This window comes from Strigops habroptila, chromosome 3 (genome assembly GCF_004027225.2).
Source record: "Strigops habroptila isolate Jane chromosome 3, bStrHab1.2.pri, whole genome shotgun sequence".
NCBI classification, from domain to species: Eukaryota; Metazoa; Chordata; class Aves; order Psittaciformes; family Psittacidae; genus Strigops; species Strigops habroptila.
The window spans coordinates 39,076,091-39,095,955 of NC_044279.2; the positions used below are offsets into that span (position 1 = coordinate 39,076,091).

The 19,865-nt window shown below is 43.9% G+C and overlaps 1 protein-coding gene across 2 annotated transcripts in view; it reads left to right on the forward strand.

Moving 5' to 3' along the window:
• TRHDE (thyrotropin releasing hormone degrading enzyme) overlaps window positions 1–19,865 on the forward strand; it is a 221,055-nt gene that overhangs the window by 176,452 nt on the left and 24,738 nt on the right. For both annotated transcript variants that reach the window (XM_030480256.2, XM_030480257.1), the window contains 3 exons: window positions 9,576–9,723; window positions 11,879–11,976; window positions 12,514–12,621. In XM_030480256.2, the coding sequence (XP_030336116.1) occupies window positions 9,576–9,723; window positions 11,879–11,976; window positions 12,514–12,621 (354 nt within the window). The remainder of the gene's footprint in view (window positions 1–9,575; window positions 9,724–11,878; window positions 11,977–12,513; window positions 12,622–19,865) is intronic.

The following is a 19,865-nucleotide window of genomic DNA, read 5'->3' on the forward strand; positions in this document are numbered from 1 at the left end:
CACTACCATTTGGTACTTTGTCCCTAAGGGGAAAATGAATGTGCTGGGATCTGTCCATAAGTTCATCAGCTCAGTGTAAAGAACAAATCAAGGTCAGAATGCAGCTGAATACACACTGATGTTTCATAATATAATCTAGATCTCCTGCTTTTATCTGACTCATTAAAAGCTCATGTAATTTAAAGATTATTTTTGATTGCTATGAGATTTTTAGTGGGAATTCTTTGTGAGGGATATTTCATTATCACGTTCAGTACTTTCTTTTTCTTTTCATTGCTTCTTTTCTTTGTAGCAATGGCCACCCCAACAATTTCTTCAGTGTAAGCAGGATAGCACCTTGCTGAGGGTTGGTGTCCATGATATTATATAATGTCATAAGCCACTTTATATATTAACTTTTGAAAGGTCTTTTTCCACCTCTGCCATTGTAAAAATTGGATATCACTTTTCGCCAGAGTTCATCAGGAGCCTCTTTAGACAGAAGGAAAAAGGAAGCTTATAGAAGGTGGAAATGAGGACAGGTGACCTGGGACGAATACAGGGACGTTGTCTGGGAAGCTAGGGATCAGGTCAGGAAAGCTAAGGCCCAGTTAGAATTGAGTCTGGCCAGAGATGTCAAGGATAACAGGAAGGGCTTCTATAAGTATGTTTCAAACAAAAGACAGACTAGGGACAACGTGGGCCCTCTCTGGAAGCTATTGGGAGAGCTGGCTACCCTTGATTTGGAGAAGGCTGAGGTTCTCAGTGGCTTCTTTGCCTCAGTCTTCACCAGCAAGTGCTCTAGCCACGCCACCCAAGTCTTGGAAGGCAAATAAAGGGACTGGGAGAATGAATGTGAATGTGCACAAGTCCATGGGACCTGATGATATCCATCTGCGGGTCCTGATGGAGCTGGCAAATGAAGTTGCTAAGCCGCTGTCCATGATGTTTGAAAAATTCTGGCAGGTGAAGTTCCTGATGACTGGAAAAAGGGAAATATAACCCCCATTTTCCAGAAGGGGAAAATGGAAAACCCGGGTAACTACAGACTGGTCAGTCTCACCTCTGTGCCTGGCAGGGTCATGGAGCAGATTGTCCTGGAAAGCATGCTAAGGCACATGAAAAACGATGAAGTGGTTGGTTCCAGCCAGTATGGTTTCACTAAGGGCAAATCATGTCTGACCAATTTGGTGGCCTTCTATGACAGGGATACAGAACTGATGGATAGGGACAAAGCAGCTGACATCGGCTACCTTGACTTGTGCAAAGCGTTCAACACTGTCCTGAACGACATCCTTGTCTCTAAACTGGAGACACATAAATTTGTTGGATGGACCACTTGGTGGATAAAGAATTAGCTGGATGGCCGCATGCAGAGTTGTGGTCAATGGCTCAATGTCCAAATGGAGACCAGTAATGAGTGGTGTCCCTCAGGGGTTGGTGTTGGGGCTCATCCTGTTCAACATCTTTGTCGGCGACATGGACAGTGGGATTAAGAGTACCCTCAGCAAGTTTGACGACAACGCCAAGCTGTGTGGTTCGGTTGATATGCTGGAGGGAAGGGATGCCATCCAGAGGGACCTTGACACACTTGTGAGGTGGGCCGATGTCAACCTCATGAAGTTCAACCAAGCCAAGTGCAAGATCCTACACCTGGGTCAGGACAATCCCAGGCACAGCTACAGGTTGGGCAGAGAATGAATTCAGAGCAGCCCTGTGGAGAAGGACTCGGGTGTATCGGTTGATGAGAAACTTAGCATGCCAGCTTCAGTGTGCGCTCACAGCCCAGAAAATAACTGTATCCTGGGCTGCATCAAAAGAAGCGTGACCAGAAGCTCGAAGGAGGTGATCCTGCCCCTTTACTCTGCTCTTGTGAGACCCTACTTGGAGTACTGTGTACAGTTCTGGTGTCCTCAACATAAGTACATGGAGCTGTTGGAGCAAGTCCAGATGAGGCCACGAGGAGGATAAGGGGACTGGAGCACCTCCCCTGTGAAGACAGGCTGAGGAAGTTGGGGCCGTTCAGCCTCGTGAAGAGAAGGCTGCATGGAGACCTCATAGCAGCCTTCCAGTATCTGAAGGGGGCCTACAAGGATGCCAGAGAGAGAGATTCTTCATCAGGGACTGTAGTGATAGGTAATGGGTTCAAACTAAAATAGGGAAGTTCAGGTTAGATATAAGGAAGAAGTTCTTTACTGTGAGGGTGGTGAGGCACTGGAACAGGTGGCCCAAAAAAGTGATAAATGCTAGCACCTGTAATAAGTGCTTGGAGCGATGTAGAGGTGTTCCAGCTGCCCCAGCCATTGAGTCGGCTGCATTTGGAGCTCGGCTAAGGTGCCTCTATACAAACGCCCGTAGTATGGGGAACAAGCAAGAGGAATTAGAGATGTGTGCAAGGCTACGGGAATATGATGTCATTGGCATCACAGAAACATGGTGGGATGGCTCCTATGACTGGAGTGTTGGAATGGAAGGTTACAGGCTGTTTAGAAAAGACAGGCCAGGCAGACAGGGAGGGGGTGTTGCTATCTATGTCAGTGATAGGCTAGAGAGTATGGAACTCTGTCTGGGGACAGGTGATGATGTAGCAGAGTGTTTGTGGGTCAGGATCAAAGGGAAAACAGAAACAGGGGACATTACAGTGGGGATCTGTTACAGGCCGCCTGATCAAGAGGACTCTGTGGATGAAGTGCTCTACAGACAGATAGGAGCAGCCTCACGCTCACAGGCCGTTGTCCTCATGGGGGACTTCAACCATCCTGACATCTGTTGGAGGGACGGTACGGCCCGGCAGAAGCAATCCAGGAGGTTCCTCTATTGTGTGGAAGACAACTTCCTCTTTCAAGCAGTAGAGGAGCCGAAGAGGAGAGGTGCCATGCTTGACCTCGTGCTCACCAACAGGGAGGGACTGGTTGGAAATGTGATGCTCCAGGGCAGCCTTGGCTCTAGTGACCACGAGATGGTTGAGTTTGACATCCTCAGGGCAGTGAGAAGAGCATACAGCAAGCTCACTGCCCTGGACTTCAAGAAAGCAGACTTTGGCCTCTTCAGGAACCTCCTTAGTAAGGTTTCATGGGATACAGTCCTAGAGGGCAGGGGGGCCCAAGACTGCTGGTCGATATTCAAGGATCACCTGCTACGTGCTCAAGAGTGTTGCATCCCGACTAGAAGTGCAGCAGGGGGGCCAGGAGACCTCCATGGATGGACAAGGAGCTGCTGAGGAAACTTAGAGGGAAAAAAGAAGCTTATAGAAGGTGGAAGCGAGGACAGGCGGCCTGGGAAGAATATAGGAGCATTGCCCGAGAAGCTAGGGACCAGGTTAGGAAAGCTAAGGCCCAGCTAGAATTAAGTTTGGCAAGGGATATAAAAGATAACAGGAAAGGATTCTATAGGTACATAGCAAATAAAAGACAGACTAGGGACAATGTGAGCCCTCTCCGGAAGCTATCAGGAGAACTGGCTACCCTGGATTTGGAGAAGGCTGATTTTTTTAATGACCTCTTTGCCTCAGTCTTCACCAGCAAATGCTCTGACCACACCATGAAAGTCTTGGAAAGCAAATGCAGGGACTGTGAAAATGAAGACCTTAGGCTCACTGTATGAGAGGATCAGGTTCAAGACCATCTTAAGAACCTGAACGTGCACAAGTCCATGGGACCTGATGAAATCCATCCACGGGTCCTGAAGGAGCTGGCGAATGAAGTTGCTAAACCACTGTCCGTCATATTTGAAAAATCGTGGCAGTCAAGTGAAGTCCGATGACTGGAAGAAGGGTAATATAACCCCCATTTTCAAGAAGGGGAAGGTGGAAGACCCAGGAAACTACAGACCAGTCAGCCTCACCTCTGTGCCTGGCAAAATCTTGGAGCAGATTCTCCTGGAAAACATGCTAAGGCACATGAAAACAATGAGGTGGTTGGTGACAGCCAACATGGCTTCACTAAGGGGAAATCCTGCCTGACCCATCTGGTGGCCTTCTATGATGGAGCCACGGAACTGATGGACAGGGGCAGAGCAGTTGACGTCATCTACCTGGACTTGTGCAAAGCGTTCGACACTGTCCCGCATGACATCCTTGTCTCTAAATTGGAGAGACATTGATTTGATAGATGGACCACTCGGTGGATCAAAAACTGGCTCGATGGCTGCACGCAAAGAGTTGTGGTAAATGGCTCGATGTCCAGTTGGAAACCTGTAACGAGTGGTGTCCCTCAGGGATCGGTGTTGGGACCGGTTCTGTTCAACATCTTTGTCGGTGGCATGGACAGTGGGATTGAGTGCGCCCTCAGCAAGTTTGCCGATGACACCAAGCTGTGTGGTTCGGTTGATACGCTGGAGGGAAGGGATGCCATCCAGAGGGACCTTGACACACTTGTGAGGTGGGCCGATGCCAACCTTATGAAGTTTAACCAAGCCAAGTGTAAGGTCCTACACCTGGGTCAGGGCAATCCCAGGCACTGCTACAGGTTGGGTGGAGAAGAGATTCAGAGCAGCCCTGCAGAAAAAGACTTGGGGGTGTTGGTTGACGAAAAGCTTAACATGAGCCGGCACTGCACTTGCAGCCCAGAAAGCCAACCGTATCCTGAGCTGCATCAAAAGAAGCGTGACCAGCAGGTCGAAGGAGGTGATCCTGCCCCTCTACTCTGCTCTTGTGAGACCTCACTTGGAGTACTGCGTACAGTTCTGGTGTCCTCAACATAAAAAGGACATGGAGCTGTTGGAGCGAGTCCAGAGGAGGGCCACGAGGATGATAAGAGGGCTGGAGCACCTCCCATATGAAGACAGGCTGAGAGAGTTGTGGCTGTTCAGCCTGGAGAAGAGAAGGCTGCGTGGAGACCTCATAGCAGCCTTCCAGTATCTGAAGGGGGTCTACAAGGATGCTGGGGAGGGACTCTTCCTTAGGGACTGTAGTGGTAGGACAAGGGATAATGGGTTCAAACTTAAACAGGGGAAGTTTACGTTAGATGTAAGGAAGAAGTTCTTTACAGTGAGGGTGGTGAAGCACTGGAATGGGTTGCCCAGGGAGGTTGTGGATGCTCCATCCCTGGCGGTGTTCAAGGCCAGGTTGGACAGAGCCTTGGACCACATGGTTTAGGGCAAGGTGTCCCTGCCCATGGCAAGGGGGATGGAACTAGATGATCTTAAGGTCCTTTCCAACCCTTACTATTCTATGATTCTATGATTCTATGCTCCATCTCTGTCAGTGTTCAAGGCCGGGTTGGACAGAGACTTGGGTAACATGGTTTAGTACGAGATGTCCCTGCCCATGGCAAGGGAGTTGGAATTAGATGATCTTAAGGTCCTTTCCAACCCTAACCATTCTATACTCTGTGATTCTATGACATAAAAACCTGCTGCACCAGGATGTTTGTCTAGAAGTAGTCTATCTAATAACTAAAAAGATCTTTTTGCTAGTCTGTTTTCCTGTTCTTCTATTCTCCAGTTCAGCACGCAACTTTGTAATTAGAAACACAGATAAGACAAACCTCATGTAGTGCCATGTTTCTGGCACATGCTGAAGTTCTCATGTGAAACAGTGGCTGCAGAATGATTGACATGCTGATAAATTGATGGGTAAGGACAATTATATAAAAAGTGATAATATAGTGAAGCATTTCCAATGTTATCTTTTTGGTTAAATTTTGCTTTTGTAGGCATACTTTTTAAATGTCTCAGTATGGTGAATGCTAACTTAGAGATGGCTTGTAGAGGCTCTTTTTTAAGTCTGGGCTTATTTTATGTGTGACCAGTGATGTAAATCAAAACCCTCGAATCTAGAATACAGTATACAGGGTCCCTGCTTTTTGTAGCTTATACTGAAGCTACATAAACAGCAGTTCATTTAGGACATTAAATGGATCTGTTGGTACTCTTGTGTGAATATTTACAGGGCAAAAGACCAGAGTTACAATGTTCTTACTATCATGCCTCTAGGAAGAGGAGTATTGAAATTCTAGTGCTCATTGGATATCCATTGCAAGAGGCCTATATAAACAACACCAGACAAACTTTTGCTTGGAATGGCATTTTATGAATCTGCTTTGGGTAGGCGAGGGACTAGAGGAGTTCTTAAGTTGGCTTCCAGCCTTTTCAATCCAGATGCTGTAGGTGAAGTTTTGTAAACTTCTTAACCTGCACTTGAGAAGTGCTTAGCCTGAACATCAGTATGCATCTGTCCACTGTTTATGAATTGACACCACTTGATTTGACTATTTTATCTGTTAAGATACTTGCCAAGACTATCCCAGACTCCTTTGCAGAATTTTTTTGGTTGTAGATACGTGCTTGAGATTCTCAGGTGGGTACTGGAGACATAGCTGGAGAAACCTTTTTCAGACCAGACATAAGACTGGACATCACAGTATTTCTGCAGTGTTTATGTTTGTTATCTGGTTTCAGTATAGCCCATAATCAGTTATTGCCTGAGTGACAGAAAATATTTCACTTTTCCTCCGAGATGGCTAAACTGGAATAGAAACTTGTCTCAGCCCTGGCTTTTGTGTATTTGGACTTTGGCAGGCAATACCTGATAGTAATTTTGCTGGACTTTAAGGATAGAAAGATGATTGGTGGCTAAAAAGTCACAAGAAAAATAAGGATTTCTGCCACTGACCTTCCAGGGACATTGTTGGAAGAGAGAGTGATAAATCAAGTTGCGTGTGTAGAGTATGTACTTAACTAATGTTATACTCTGTAGTGCCTTTGAGTAAATATTTCCAGACAGGGAAATTATTTTAAATCTTTTCCTTTGATGGAAGGTTGCTACTGTTACTTTTATTATTATTGTAGTGGTAACTGTTAAACGTTTCTGTTCTGTTGAACATTTCTGTGGGTCTGTGTTTTTCCACCATTGTTCAGAGAGATACTCAGAACAGACTCATTCTGTGTTCTGTCTTCTTTTCTCAACTTGATCCTTTTCTGCTCCATAGATGACACAAGTGATTTCATTTAGCAGTTTCATTTAGCAGTTAGGACACACCCCAGCTGGGGGTGTGTGTTTGTCACAAGTCCTGTGACGTTCATGAGTCTTTGACCATTCCTTCCTCCTTTGCTTTTCTGGCCAGATCCTGTGTAAGCGTCTTTGAAAGGTTCTCCTGATGAAGGAGAATCCTAGAAGCATGCCAGCACCCCTTGATTGGTGAGAGAGTTTGCCACTGTTCAAGAGACAGTACATCTTGCTAGATGCAGCATCCCCTAGGAAAGAGAAGTCTTGAAATTACTCTTAGTGCTAGGCAAGCTTTTAATGTAAAGTAAAAGAATGTAATTGTAGTAAAATACAAAGCTTAAGAAACCAAAGACTGTGCTTTGTGAAGATGCAGAGTACTAGAGCACAGCTCACCACACATTCATGGTGCTTTGGCTATTTTCTGTCTTCTGCTAACCCGGTTGTCATGATAGTCATGCTGCCTCCCAGGACAAGTCGCACAGGTCCTAGACCTGTGATCTAGATTTTAGGGCTTTTAAATCCATTTTCTAGTGTCTGGTTTATGTCTTTTATGGTTTAGGGTCAGAGGTTCTCCTTATATCCTATTTTCCAACATATGAATGCCAAAAATTAGCAACCTTTCCAAACTCTTGTCTTTTTTTTGTGAATGAAAATACAGCTTTTTACATGTTATATACCACATTTTACACAAAAAGGTAAAACAATGAATGTACTTATCTTGACAGAATGTACAGAATGACAGAAACAATTTAATGGCAAATACTCTGGGAGTGCAGTGTATTTGGAATAAGAAGTTCATAAACATGGCTTAGTGACTGAGGGTGAAAGAATAGGGCAATAATGGTTTTCTATAGGCATCCATACAATAAAATAGTGTAGAATATAAAGAACATTCTGCCACGGCAAAGTTCCTGAAGCACTTCTGTTTTCTCTGGCGAAGTGCTCCTATCTTAGCTGCCACTGTAAGAGGATTTTAGATTCGTCTCTGCTCAAGTTCCCTCAGAGGTCCAGCCTAGCAGCTGTACTTGAAACATACTAACATGTGCTGACAGAATTTAACATTGATCGTAGCACCTGTAACCACTTTCCTTGATCTGGAGTGATGAATTTGTTGCCATTTATATAATAATGTCATCCACAAGGACCCTTACTTATCCCTATCCCTGCTCTTGGGACTGATTCTGTTGATGTGGGGAGTTGATTGTGGTGATACTGTGCATGAGTTCTTCAAGGGTCATACCCAGAAAGAAAAGAAAGTTCAGGAGTAAACAGGAAAAACTCAAACTTTCCCACAATCTGTTTTTGTGAGAAGGAATAGACCCTTAGGGAAACAACAGTAAAAGTGGGGAACGGGAGGAGAGGAAGGAAAACTGAATGGGCTGATAAATTTGGAAGTTAGAAGCAGTGACTGATGAGAGTAACAGTTCCTGTTGTGAGCAGGATGAGTATCATCAGCTAAGTATCACAATTTTGAAACTGATTAGGAAAGCCAAGGGCTCAGGAGTAAGAGATACATCTCTCTGAGTCACTTCTTACGTGTCTTTATGGGGAAGTTAAGCTTAAAAAGAAGTAATCTGTTTGGTTTGCAGTGATGATTTCCTTTTTGCACTTAGCATAGAGAGATTTAATTTTGGAAGCATATTCCTAAATGTCCATTAGTGCAGCTATAATAAACATCTGTCTGTTTATTCCTTAAGCAGCATGTTACCTAGAGCTATTCCTCTTGTTCCATACTCCACACTTTCTCATGTCAATCAAATTATCAGTAACAATAATCACAAATCCCATTAGGAACTAATTACATATATGCAACTTCAAGCTAGTTTACCTCTTTGCTAATGTTATCTCCAAGATTTTTAACTGCAGTCAATCCAGCTTGCTTCTAGCTCTGTAATTATGGTTATACATCTTTACAGAATATTAAGACCTAGAACTCATCCTAATGATACTCTGCTGCTTCAGAAATAAGAAAGCCCTGTAAAATTGAGTAACCTTCTCTTTGGTCTTTTATGACTGTAAAAAAATGGGACAGAATTCTGATTGATTTATAAACACCTGAAAAACCGTAGTTAATGTGGAAAGTGCTGGAACATCCTTAGTCAAAGTGATGTCACTGAATAAGTCATTTCAAAGTGGCTTAAGGTGGATAGAAGACAAGGCAGCTTTAAAGGAGAGAAAAAAGAGGGGAGGATAACTGAAACTAAAGATGCTTCCTTGCCGCTAGTTCTTCCCAATTGCCCATGGCCGGTAGAAATCTCTGAAGAAAAATGCCTTGGGTTGTTGATATGCAAACAGCTTTGTATCTTACAAATCAGCAAACATCTTCCTTTTGCTTTTTGCTTAAAGTCAGTTACTTCATTGTTCATGTCTTTCATAGCCACAGGATACCATATAAAGTAGGGGTAGCTTATCTAGTTTTCTTTCATGTGTGTTCATGCCTTTCTTCATCCAGTAAGTATGGTTACACATGTGTTGGGAGTGACTGTGAGTTGCTGGTTTTATAAGGTTGTCTTTTATGTCATTTTAGTGTGATGAGTTTATAATGTTTTTCTGCCTTTTCATTTCTTTTGGAAAAAAAAAAGAAGTAATTTTTGCCTCATTGGGTATCTTCTGCAAAGCCAATTTAATCCTAATATCTTTTATTGTGCAGAGCTGGTTATTTGCCTCAGAATATCCCTTTGGAGATTATCAGATACTTTTCAGAAGAGAAGGATTTTCTGCCTTGGCATGCTGCCAGCCAAGCTCTTTATCCTCTAGATAAATTACTGGACCGAGCAGAAAACTACAACATCTTCAATGTAAGAGATACAACCTTCCTTCCATCCATCCTTCCTTCTGTCCGTCCTTCTGTCCTTCCTTCCTTCTGTCTGTTCTTCCGTCCATCTTTCTGTCCGTCCTTCCTTCTGTCCTTCCTTCCATCCTTTTTCTTTCTCTTACTCCCTCTCCTTTCATTGCCAAGCGTTGAACTATTCCCCAGTCAGATACTGTAAATGACCTAGGGGTATTAGCTTTCTTCTTAATTTTTCTTTATTTAAACATAGCAATTGTCAAGCTTTGATTCATTTGCATTTGAACAGTGATAACTGTTGTTTGAGGTATATATGATTAGCAGAAGGAAAGGTAATTATCTGTCCTATAAAATATTATGTCAAGAAAAGTATTTCACTTAAAAGAGCCAAAGTAATCTGTTTCCCAATTTTCTCTCTGAAGGAGCCCCACAGCGATATTTAGGTTGATGCCCAAGCTAGGAAGGAAACCAAATGCAAACACAACTCAACAGGATGCATGCAACTGAAGTGAAGATTCATAGTCATTATTTCATCCAAAAAGCCATGGTGAATTCAATGCGGTTACCTTAATTAACAAGGATTAGATCTCCATTGAACCGAAAACCCATTCATAATTGGGTCCGAAGGGACCAGTAACAGCTAGCAGTAGATAATAAAGATAGACACGATAAACATTTTAACATTTTACCGGAAACTACACCGAAGCATGTTTTATGAAGTTCACAGGACTTGATTGCAGCCAGTGACAATTATGAACTCTTGGGCTTTTAATTTATGAATTTTTTGTAGGCTACATATTTTCAAAGGCCAACGTACTGTGATTTTATGTAATTTTGTAAAGCCTTCAAATGGAGAAACTCTCTAAAGCCTGAAATGCTTAAAGGTGCTTTTTACTTAAACATGGGTTTGCTTGTGAGTCTGTGCATCCACAGACACACATGCTCAGACAACAGGAAGCTAGAGGTGGCTGCATGTATGTATATACACGTAGAAGTACATACAGGTATATATATACACACACATACACAGAGCTACCTGCTGACATGGAAAATAAGTTTTATAGAACATATACTACAGATTAATAAAGACACATTGAAATTTTTTATGAACCTACAGTGTAGGCCTACATGCAAACCAGAGCCATAATATAAAATGATGTTGAAATAATTTGCATGGTTAGTCTGTTGTTAGCTGCACAGAAAAATTCTTATGAGCTTGCCATTGCTGTATCACTTTTAAACATGGCTGTCTAAAGAAAATACAGTTTTAATAAATAAAAGTAGTAAAATTCATGGCTGTGTTTTGTTTTATCACTACTGATGAGAGCCTTGCAAGCAAAGGTGATAGCAGAGGAAATAAAAAGTCTTTTTAGTCACAGAATAACATATCTGCTAGAGAAAGCTGCACTATGAATTTACTTTTGTCTTGACATCATATATACATGCACATGCATCCACAGTAATAAAATATATGCTCTCCTGTGTGGGTCTTCATATCTCAGTTATCTTTTTCCAATCAGCAAAAGATTACCCTGAGTACAATGACTGTTTTTCTTCCCAACTGGTCAGAACATGTAAATATGTCTCCTGTGTAAAAAGTAAAAGTAACTAAAATAGATCTTGGGCTTTTTTTTTGTTCTTTAAGCATACTGAAAACCTTAACTTAAAGCATAGTGTCATTAAATGTACAAAGCTTCTTTGCAGCCACATTGTTGTGTATTCTGAAGCTAATTGAATGTACTTATGAAATGTTTTTGCTACGGCTATGGCTATTAAACCAATAGTCTTTAAAAAGAGTACATACACATTGTAGTTGAGATTGGCCATGGAGTAGAAATTAAACTATTGACACTCTTGCAAATTTTCAGTTTTGTACTGTGAGTTCAAAATAGCATGTAATAAACTTTTTAAATTGATAGGGTTTATAACAATAAATTGTCCTATACTAGGCATCTAATCAAATAGCTGTTCTACAGATTACTTCTCACTATAGCAGTGAAAGAGGATTATAGGCAGACGTTGCTTTGCTAAATACAAATGAAAATCTTTGGAAAATCAGACATTGAGGTTGACAAAAAAAAGATAAAAACTCTATAGTCACTAGTATTTCAATTTCAAATAAAGAATAAAATTAGCATTAAATATATTTTTCTTTCTCCCCTCAGGAGTATATTTTAAGACAAGTTGCATCAATGTATCTCAAGCTTGGATGGCCAACAAATAATTTAAACAAATCGCTTGTTCAAGCATCATACCAACATGAGTACTGTTATATTTCTTTTTTTATTGGGTTTTGTTTTTTTGGTTTTCTTTTTTTTGTTTGGGTTTGGGGTTTTTTTTTGTGAGATATAGTTGTAATAAAGCGCTCTCCTAAATTTTGGTGTCATCATCAGCAAGTCATACTTTCCTAGCTCTATTGTCCTTCTGTTTTTCTTTTCTGGGTTAGAGGGAGAGCAGCAAGATGCTGTGAGATGAATTTCTCTTACTTGAGTTTGGAGAACATGGTTTCCTAAGCCTTAATTTAGTATCTGACTGAACTGGATGTGTAAGAAATTGGATTTGTGACCACAGAGGTCAGAAAGATTGCATAAGTGTAAATGGGGGTTGGTTTTGGTCCACAACCTTTCTTTGGTTGTTGCAGCAGCTGTAAGCATTACATTGACACTGAAATTTGTGTAGCTGGATTATCTTTGATATGTTGCCCAACTATCAGTTGCTGCCACTGTTATAAGAAATAGCTTTTTGTAAATATTCCAACACATTCATTAATGCAGCCTTATTGCTTCTTTAATTTGGACAGAGAGTTGCGTCGGGAAGTCATCATGTTGGCCTGTAGCTTTGGTAACAAACACTGTCACCAGCAGGCTGCAACTTTAATCTCGGATTGGATTTCTAGCAATAGGAACCGGTAAGTGGAACTGAAATGTCTATTTCCTGTTCCTCCTACTCAGAGGCAATACAGCTGGCATGCTTCCTCTCCTGCCTGCTCCCATCTGCAGTGCCCTGTTCTGCAGAGTGGTATGGAAGGAAGCAGAGGTCACTGGCTGCTATTTGAAAATGTCTGTGGAGCTTCAGAATGAGTTCTTTGAATTTGCATATGTGAGTGGGTGGAAGGGACACTCATGTAGCCTCTGCCCACTCCTGATAAATTGCTGTCAGATGATTATATGCTAGAAGGCAAGAAGATGAGTTTTAAGGAGGAGTTTAAAAGAAGAAAAATGAGTGAACACTGCATTGGCAGGCAACCATGGAGCCTATGTCAGGACAAGAGAGCAGAAGGTGCTAAGTGATAGAAGAAGTGAGAGAGGTTAGAGGCAGAATGACTGAGAAGAAAGAAAGGAGACAAAACAACATATTTGAGGGAAATGTTATAAAGTACTTAAGGGTGAAGACTTGGAAAACACTGTGATTCAGGAATACATAGAAGAGCTAATTTAAGGTTACAGAGACAGGATAATATGACAGCTGATGTGTTGAGCATTAACAGCACTGTAGTGGTTTGACAGCAAATATGTAAGTTTGGCTGTCCAGACACAGGTTTATTCAGCTAAGGCAAGGTGATGTGGGCCATGGATGGTGTATGAAGTTTATATTTTAAAGCCAAGCATCTAAGAAATGTTAAATTACTGAAAATACAAATATGTAAGTATGTAGTGACCTATGGACAATAAGTGCAGCATATAGGTTAAGACCTATAGGTTAAGACTTCTTGAGAAAGAATGCTGGATTTTCTGATACGTGGTATGTGGGTGTAGAAGTATTTGCATATCACATGGTAATTTGGTTTGAAGGAAAATATTTTACTTTGATGTAACAAAGGAAAAGAGAAGAGGAAAGCCTTACATTTTTAGTCCAAATCTTGTATTAGCTTTAAAGACATGTAGGATTTTCAAAGACATGTTAGGCCAATCAGGTGTTTGTTTGCAATTAAAATGTGCCTGTCTGTCTTTGAAATCTTTGAAAATTCTTTACAGGCATACCCAGTTACGTACTTGAGTGACTTTTAAAACCAGCCATGAACTTACCATGACTGGAAATTGCATTTCTACATAAATTTGAAACTTCCTAATGAAATTAGCTCGAAACTATGAATATGCACCTTTAAATAAGATGTGTGTGAGCAGGAGGGTTTTCTTTTGTAAGATGATAGGAGATGTATTTACTATGAAATATATGCCCCAAGGTTTTATATGAACTCTTAGCAGCAGCAGCAACAATCACTGTGAAATTATTCAATGAGAAGATTAAAGAGAAAGAATCATTGGAAACAATCTGCAAAAGTAATTTACCTAGATACTCATTTGCAAAATCAGTTAATCAAACCTAGCACCATCTATTAGTATGCACAGCAGTAGATTATTCAGTGTTAAAAAGCTGACACCCTGCAAAGCTTTCTCCTATCCTGTGTCTTCATCCTTGCGAACAGGATTGAAGAAGGAAGCATTAGGGGAGAACAAAAAAAAAAAACCCAGCTTATTGCTTTACTAACAATAACAAGAGAGGAAAGGAATAAATTTAAGGAGCCATCTGAAGATTCATCTTAGCCTTTCTATGAGGCTATTCTTGGGAGCACAAGATTATGGTTGCCAGCATATGACAAGTATTATGACGAAAGCACCACAACAGGGCAGAGGAAGAGAATAGGTACAAAGTTAAAGCAGTACATTTCTCCAAAGGAACTGTACAGTTTTGAAAAATAGCTGCAATATATAATGTAATTATAGAATACAGATCGACAGGCAGCTGATAAATAGGGGTACAACTTACAAAGAAGACAGAGATGTGTCTTTATTTATTTATTAAGATTTTAGTATTCATTCAACTCCTAACCCCAGAATTTGCCAGTTGCTATTCTCAGAGCAGCCTGACAAACTGAATGTAACTAACATATGAGCTGACTCATTTCCTATCTATTTAAATTGAAACAATATTGCAAAGGCTACTAGTAGTAGCAGCTTGGTAGACATAAAATCAGCTTGTGTTTCACAGTAACAACATTTGTAGGGGTTTGTCAATGTTCTCTCAGGAATGTTCAGATCCCTGCTGCATTATAGGTACCCCGTATCAGCTTTGCTCAGCTTAAACCAACTCAGACTGAAACCTGAAAATAAAGCAGAGGCTCTTTTACCTGCCTTTCCACCAAGAAAATTATGATGATTCTACAATCAGAATTTAATTAACATGATGTTTGAGTCATGCTTCTACCTCTTTTAGCACTTCAGAGACAATAGCTAGCTCAAGTGCAAAGGGCAAGCAGATAAGTACAAGATACATGCAGAGAGCACATCCAACAGGTGCCATTTTGTATTCTTTCTCATTGCTCAAGTATTCTGCTCAGTTTGATGCCTTTAACAGCTATTTGTGAATTTGCTGCAAACAGCCACCTCAGAATCTGTAGGAACCCTTCAGAGCTTGTTTTTTCACAAAGAAAGGGAAACTCATGCTGCTCATTTTTCTCCAGACTTCTCTGACAACTGGTGAGGAAAGCTGGTGACAGGTACAGAAATTCTATGTATCCTTGCCTGTTCCATTCCTTATCAGCAATGAGTAAGATTATATCTGCTGAAAACTGCTCTAAAAGTTCTTGTAGATGTCTTTTCCTCTTCTAAAACAGAACAAAGACATTGTCTCATGCTTTGCAGAAAGCCTAGTCTTGGTGGTTTCCATAGCAGAGCAAGAAGTTCCAGAGCAACAGAGTTCCAGAAAGCTCAGAGATATTTTTTATATACAAGTATAATTTGAGTTTGACTACAAGAGTAAAAATAAAGGCTAATTTTCAACCTTTCCACCCATCCCCTCCCAAAAACCTTACTCTGGAAGATGGTATGTTTCGTACAATGAATTAATTCACAAGCAGTGCATGGTAGGAGGAACACAATTTCATAGAATCATAGAATCGTAAGGGTTGGAAAGGACCTTAAGATCATCTAGTTCCAACCCCCCTGCCATGGGCAGGGACACCTTGCCCTAAACCACGTGGCTCAAGGCTCTGTCCAACCTGGCCTTGAACACCGCCAGGGATGGAGCATCCACAACCTCCCTGGGCAACCCATTCCAGTGCTTCACCACCCTCACTGTAAAGGACTTCTTCCTTATATCTAGTCTAAACTTCCCCTGTTTAAGTTTGAACCCATTATCCCTTGTCCTACCACTACAGTCCCTAAGGAAGAGTCCCTCCCCATCATCCTTGTAGACCCCCTTCAGATACTGGAAGGCTGCTATGAGGTCTCCACGCAGCCTTCTCTTCTCCAGGCTGAACAGCCACAACTCTCTCAGCCTGTCTTCATATGGGAGGTGCTCCAGCCCTCTTATCATCCTCGTGGCCCTCCTCTGGACTCGCTCCAACAGCTCCATGTCCTTTTTATGTTGAGGACACCAGAACTGTACACAGTACTCCAAGTGAGGTCTCACGAGAGCAGAGTAGAGGGGCAGGATCACCTCCTTCGACCTGCTGGTCACGCTTCTTTTGATGCAGCCCAGGATGCGGTTGGCTTTCTGGGCTGCAAGCGCACACTGCCGGCTCATGTTGAGCTTCTCGTCAACCAACACCCCCAAGTCCTTCTCTGCAGGGCTGCTCTGAATCTCTTCTCCACTCAACCTGTAGCAGTGCCTGGGATTGCCCTGACCCAGGTGTAGGACCTTACACTTGGCTTGGTTAAACTTCATAAGGTTGGCATTGGCCCACCTCACAAGTGTGTCAAGGTCCCTCTGGATGGCATCCCTTCCCTCCAGCGTATCAACTGAACCACACAGCTTGGTGTCGTCAGCAAACTTGCTGAGGGCGCACTCAATCCCACTGTCCATGTCGCCGACAAAGATGTTGAACAGGACCGGTCCCAACACCGATCCCTGAGGGACACCACTCGTTACAGGTTTCCAACTGGACATCGAGCCATTTACCACAACTCTTTGCGTGCAGCCATCGAGCCAGTTTTTGATCCACCGAGTGGTCCATCTATCAAATCAATGTCTCTCCAATTTAGAGACAAGGATGTCATGCGGGACAGTGTCAAACGCTTTGCACAAGTCCAGGTAGATGACGTCAACTGCTCTGCCCCTGTCCATCAGTTCCGTGGCTCCATCATAGAAGGCCACCAGATGGGTCAGGCAGGATTTCCCCTTAGTGAAGCCATGTTGGCTGTCACCAACCACCTCGTTGTTTTTCATGTGCCTTAGCATGTTTTCCAGGAGAAACTGTTCCAAGACTTTGCCAGGCACAGAGGTGAGACTGACTGGTCTGTCAAATTTGCCACTTGAAAATGGGGGTTATATTACCCTTCTTCCAGTCATCAGGAACTTCACTTGACTGCCACGATTTTTCGAATATGATGGACAGTGGCTTAGCAACTTCATTCGCCAGCTCCTTCAGGACCCGTGGATGGATTTCATGAGGTCCCATGGACTTGTGCACGTTCAGGTTCTTAAGATGGTCTCGAACCTACAGTGGGCCTAAGGTCTTCGTTCTCACAGTCCCTGCATTTGCTTTCCAAGACTTGGGTTGTGTGGTCAGAGCATTTGCTGGTGAAGACTGAGGCAAAGAAGTCATTAAGAACCTCAGCCTTCTCCAAATCCATGGTAGCCAGTTCTCCTGATAGCTTCTGGAGAGGGCCTACATTGTCCCTAGTCTGTCTTTTATTTGCTACGTATCTATAGAATCCTTTCCTGTTATCTTTTACAACCCTTGCCAAACTTAATTCTAGCTGGGCCTTAGCTTTCCTAACCTGGTCCCTAGCTTCTCGGGCAATGCTCCTATATTCTTCCCAGGCCGCCTGTCCTCGCTTCCACCTTCTATAAGCTTTTTTCCCCTCTAAGTTTCCTCAGCAGCTCCTTGTCCATCCATGGAGGTCTCCTGGCCCTCCTGCTGCACTTTCTTCTAGTCGGGATGCAACACTCTTGAGCACGTAGCAGGTGATCCTTGAATATCGACCAGCAGTCTTGGCCCCCCCTGCCCTCTAGGACTGTATCCCATGAAACCTTACTAAGGAGGTTCCTGAAGAGGCCAAAGTCTGCTTTCTTGAAGTCCAGGGCAGTGAGCTTGCTGCACGCTCTTCTCACCGTCCTGAGGATCTCAAACTCAACCATCTCGTGGTCACTAGAGCCAAGGCTGCCCTGGAGCATTACATTTCCAACCAGTCCCTCCCTGTTGGTGAGCACAAGGTCCAGCATGGCACCTCTCCTCGTCGGCTCCTCTACTGCTTGAAAGAGGAAGTTGTCTTCCACACAATCGAGGAACCTCCTGGATTGCTTGTGCCGGGCCGTACCGTCCCTCCAGCAGATGTCAGGATAGTTGAAGTCCCCCATGAGGACCAGGGCCTGCGAGCTTGAGCCTGCTCCTATCTGTCTGTAGAGCGCTTCATCCACAGAGTCCTCTTGATCAGGTGGCCTGTAACAGAACCCCACCGTAATGTCCCCTGTTTCTGTTTTCCCTTTGATCCTGACCCACAAACACTCTGTTACCTCATCACCTGTCCCCAGACAGAGTTCCATACTCTCTAGCCTATCAATCACTGACATAGATAGCAACACCCCCTCCCTGTCTGCCTGGCCTGTCTTTTCTAAACAGCCTGTAACCTTCCATTCTGACATTCCAGTCATAGGAGCCATCCCACCATGTTTCTGTGATACCAATGACATCATATTCCCGTAGCCTTGCACACATCTCTAATTCCTCTTGCTTGTTGCCCATACTACGGGCGTTTGTATAGAGGCACCTTAGCCAAGCTCCAAATGCAGCCGACTCAATGGCTGGGGCAGCTGGAACATCTCTACATCGCTCCAAGCACTTATTACAGGTGCTGGCAACTGACCAGGAATGTTGGGATGGATCAATGCTCCCCTCCCCCAACACATCTAGTTTAAAGCTTTCCTGACCAGCCTGGCAAGCCTCCTACCAAAACAGCTCTTTCCCTTCTTTGTCAGACCAGCTCCACCAGCCTCCAGTAGATCTGGCCTCCCAAATGGAGCCCCATGTTCTAAATAGCCAAACCCCTGACTATGGCACCACCATTCTAACCATTTATTAACCTGCCAGACACGCCTAGCTTTTTTAAGGTCCTCCCCTTTGCCCTGGAGAATCGATGAAAAAACTGTCTGAGCTCCAGAGCCCCTAACCACCTCTCCCAGGGCTCTGTAGTCCTTCTTAATGTTCTCCAGGCTACTGCTACCTATATCTCTAGCACCCACATGGACCACTAGGAGGGGGTAATAGTCAGCAGGACTTACTAGAGCAGGCAGCCTCTCAGCAACATCCCTGATCCGAGCCCCTGGCAGGCAACACACCTCCCTCGAGACTGGATCAGGCTGGCAGATGAGCGCCTCTGTGCCTTTCAAAGTAGAGTCCCCTACTACTATGACCCTCCTCTTTTTCCTGGAGGCACCAGTAGCGATCCTCTTTACTGGTGCATCAGCAGGGTGCTCATTAGGTGTGGTGGGTGCTTTCTCATTAGCCCCCTGCAGAACCGCAAAGTGGTTCTGGGTGGGGACATCAGATTTAGGAGGAAGCCCCTTGTCGTTAATTGTCCTCTTCCTCCTTTTTTTGTTCGTTTTTCTCGTGACTAATTCCCAGCTTCCTGGGTTGCTGCTCTCCTTCTTTCCTATATAAGCAGTGCTGGACGTTTGCAGCCCCTGCACAGTTTGGGCCTGGGGCAAGCAGCCCAGCTTCCTCTCAGCTTCCCCGGCATCTTTTAGCTCTCCAACAGCCTCCCGCAGCTCAGCCACCTGCTGCAGGACGACCTCCACCAGGGCGCACCGAGTGCAGCCCTGTCCATTGTGCACCCCCGCCTCAAGAGACCAGTCGAGGCACTTTCTACACTCCGAGGTCTACGCCGCAGCCTCCCCTCTCATCGGCTCTGTCTGGGTGCCTACGCTGGCCACCGCCGGGGCAGAGCTCCCAGAGCGAGCCCTGGTCCTGAGGCGAGTGCTCACCATCGTGCTCACCATCGTGCTCACCATCCCGCTCGCTACCCGCTCGCCCTGCCCGCGCAAACTGCCGCGCCACGCCCTGGTCCCTCGCGCTCCCTGGGATGGGTTTTTCCCCACTGAGGGCTGGTGCCGTCACTCCTAGCGCCGCCCCCTGTGAGTCAGCTGCTCGCGTCAGCTGAGCTGCCGGCTCCTGGGCAAGTCGGGTCGAGGACTTGAGGCTCCCTCGGTCGC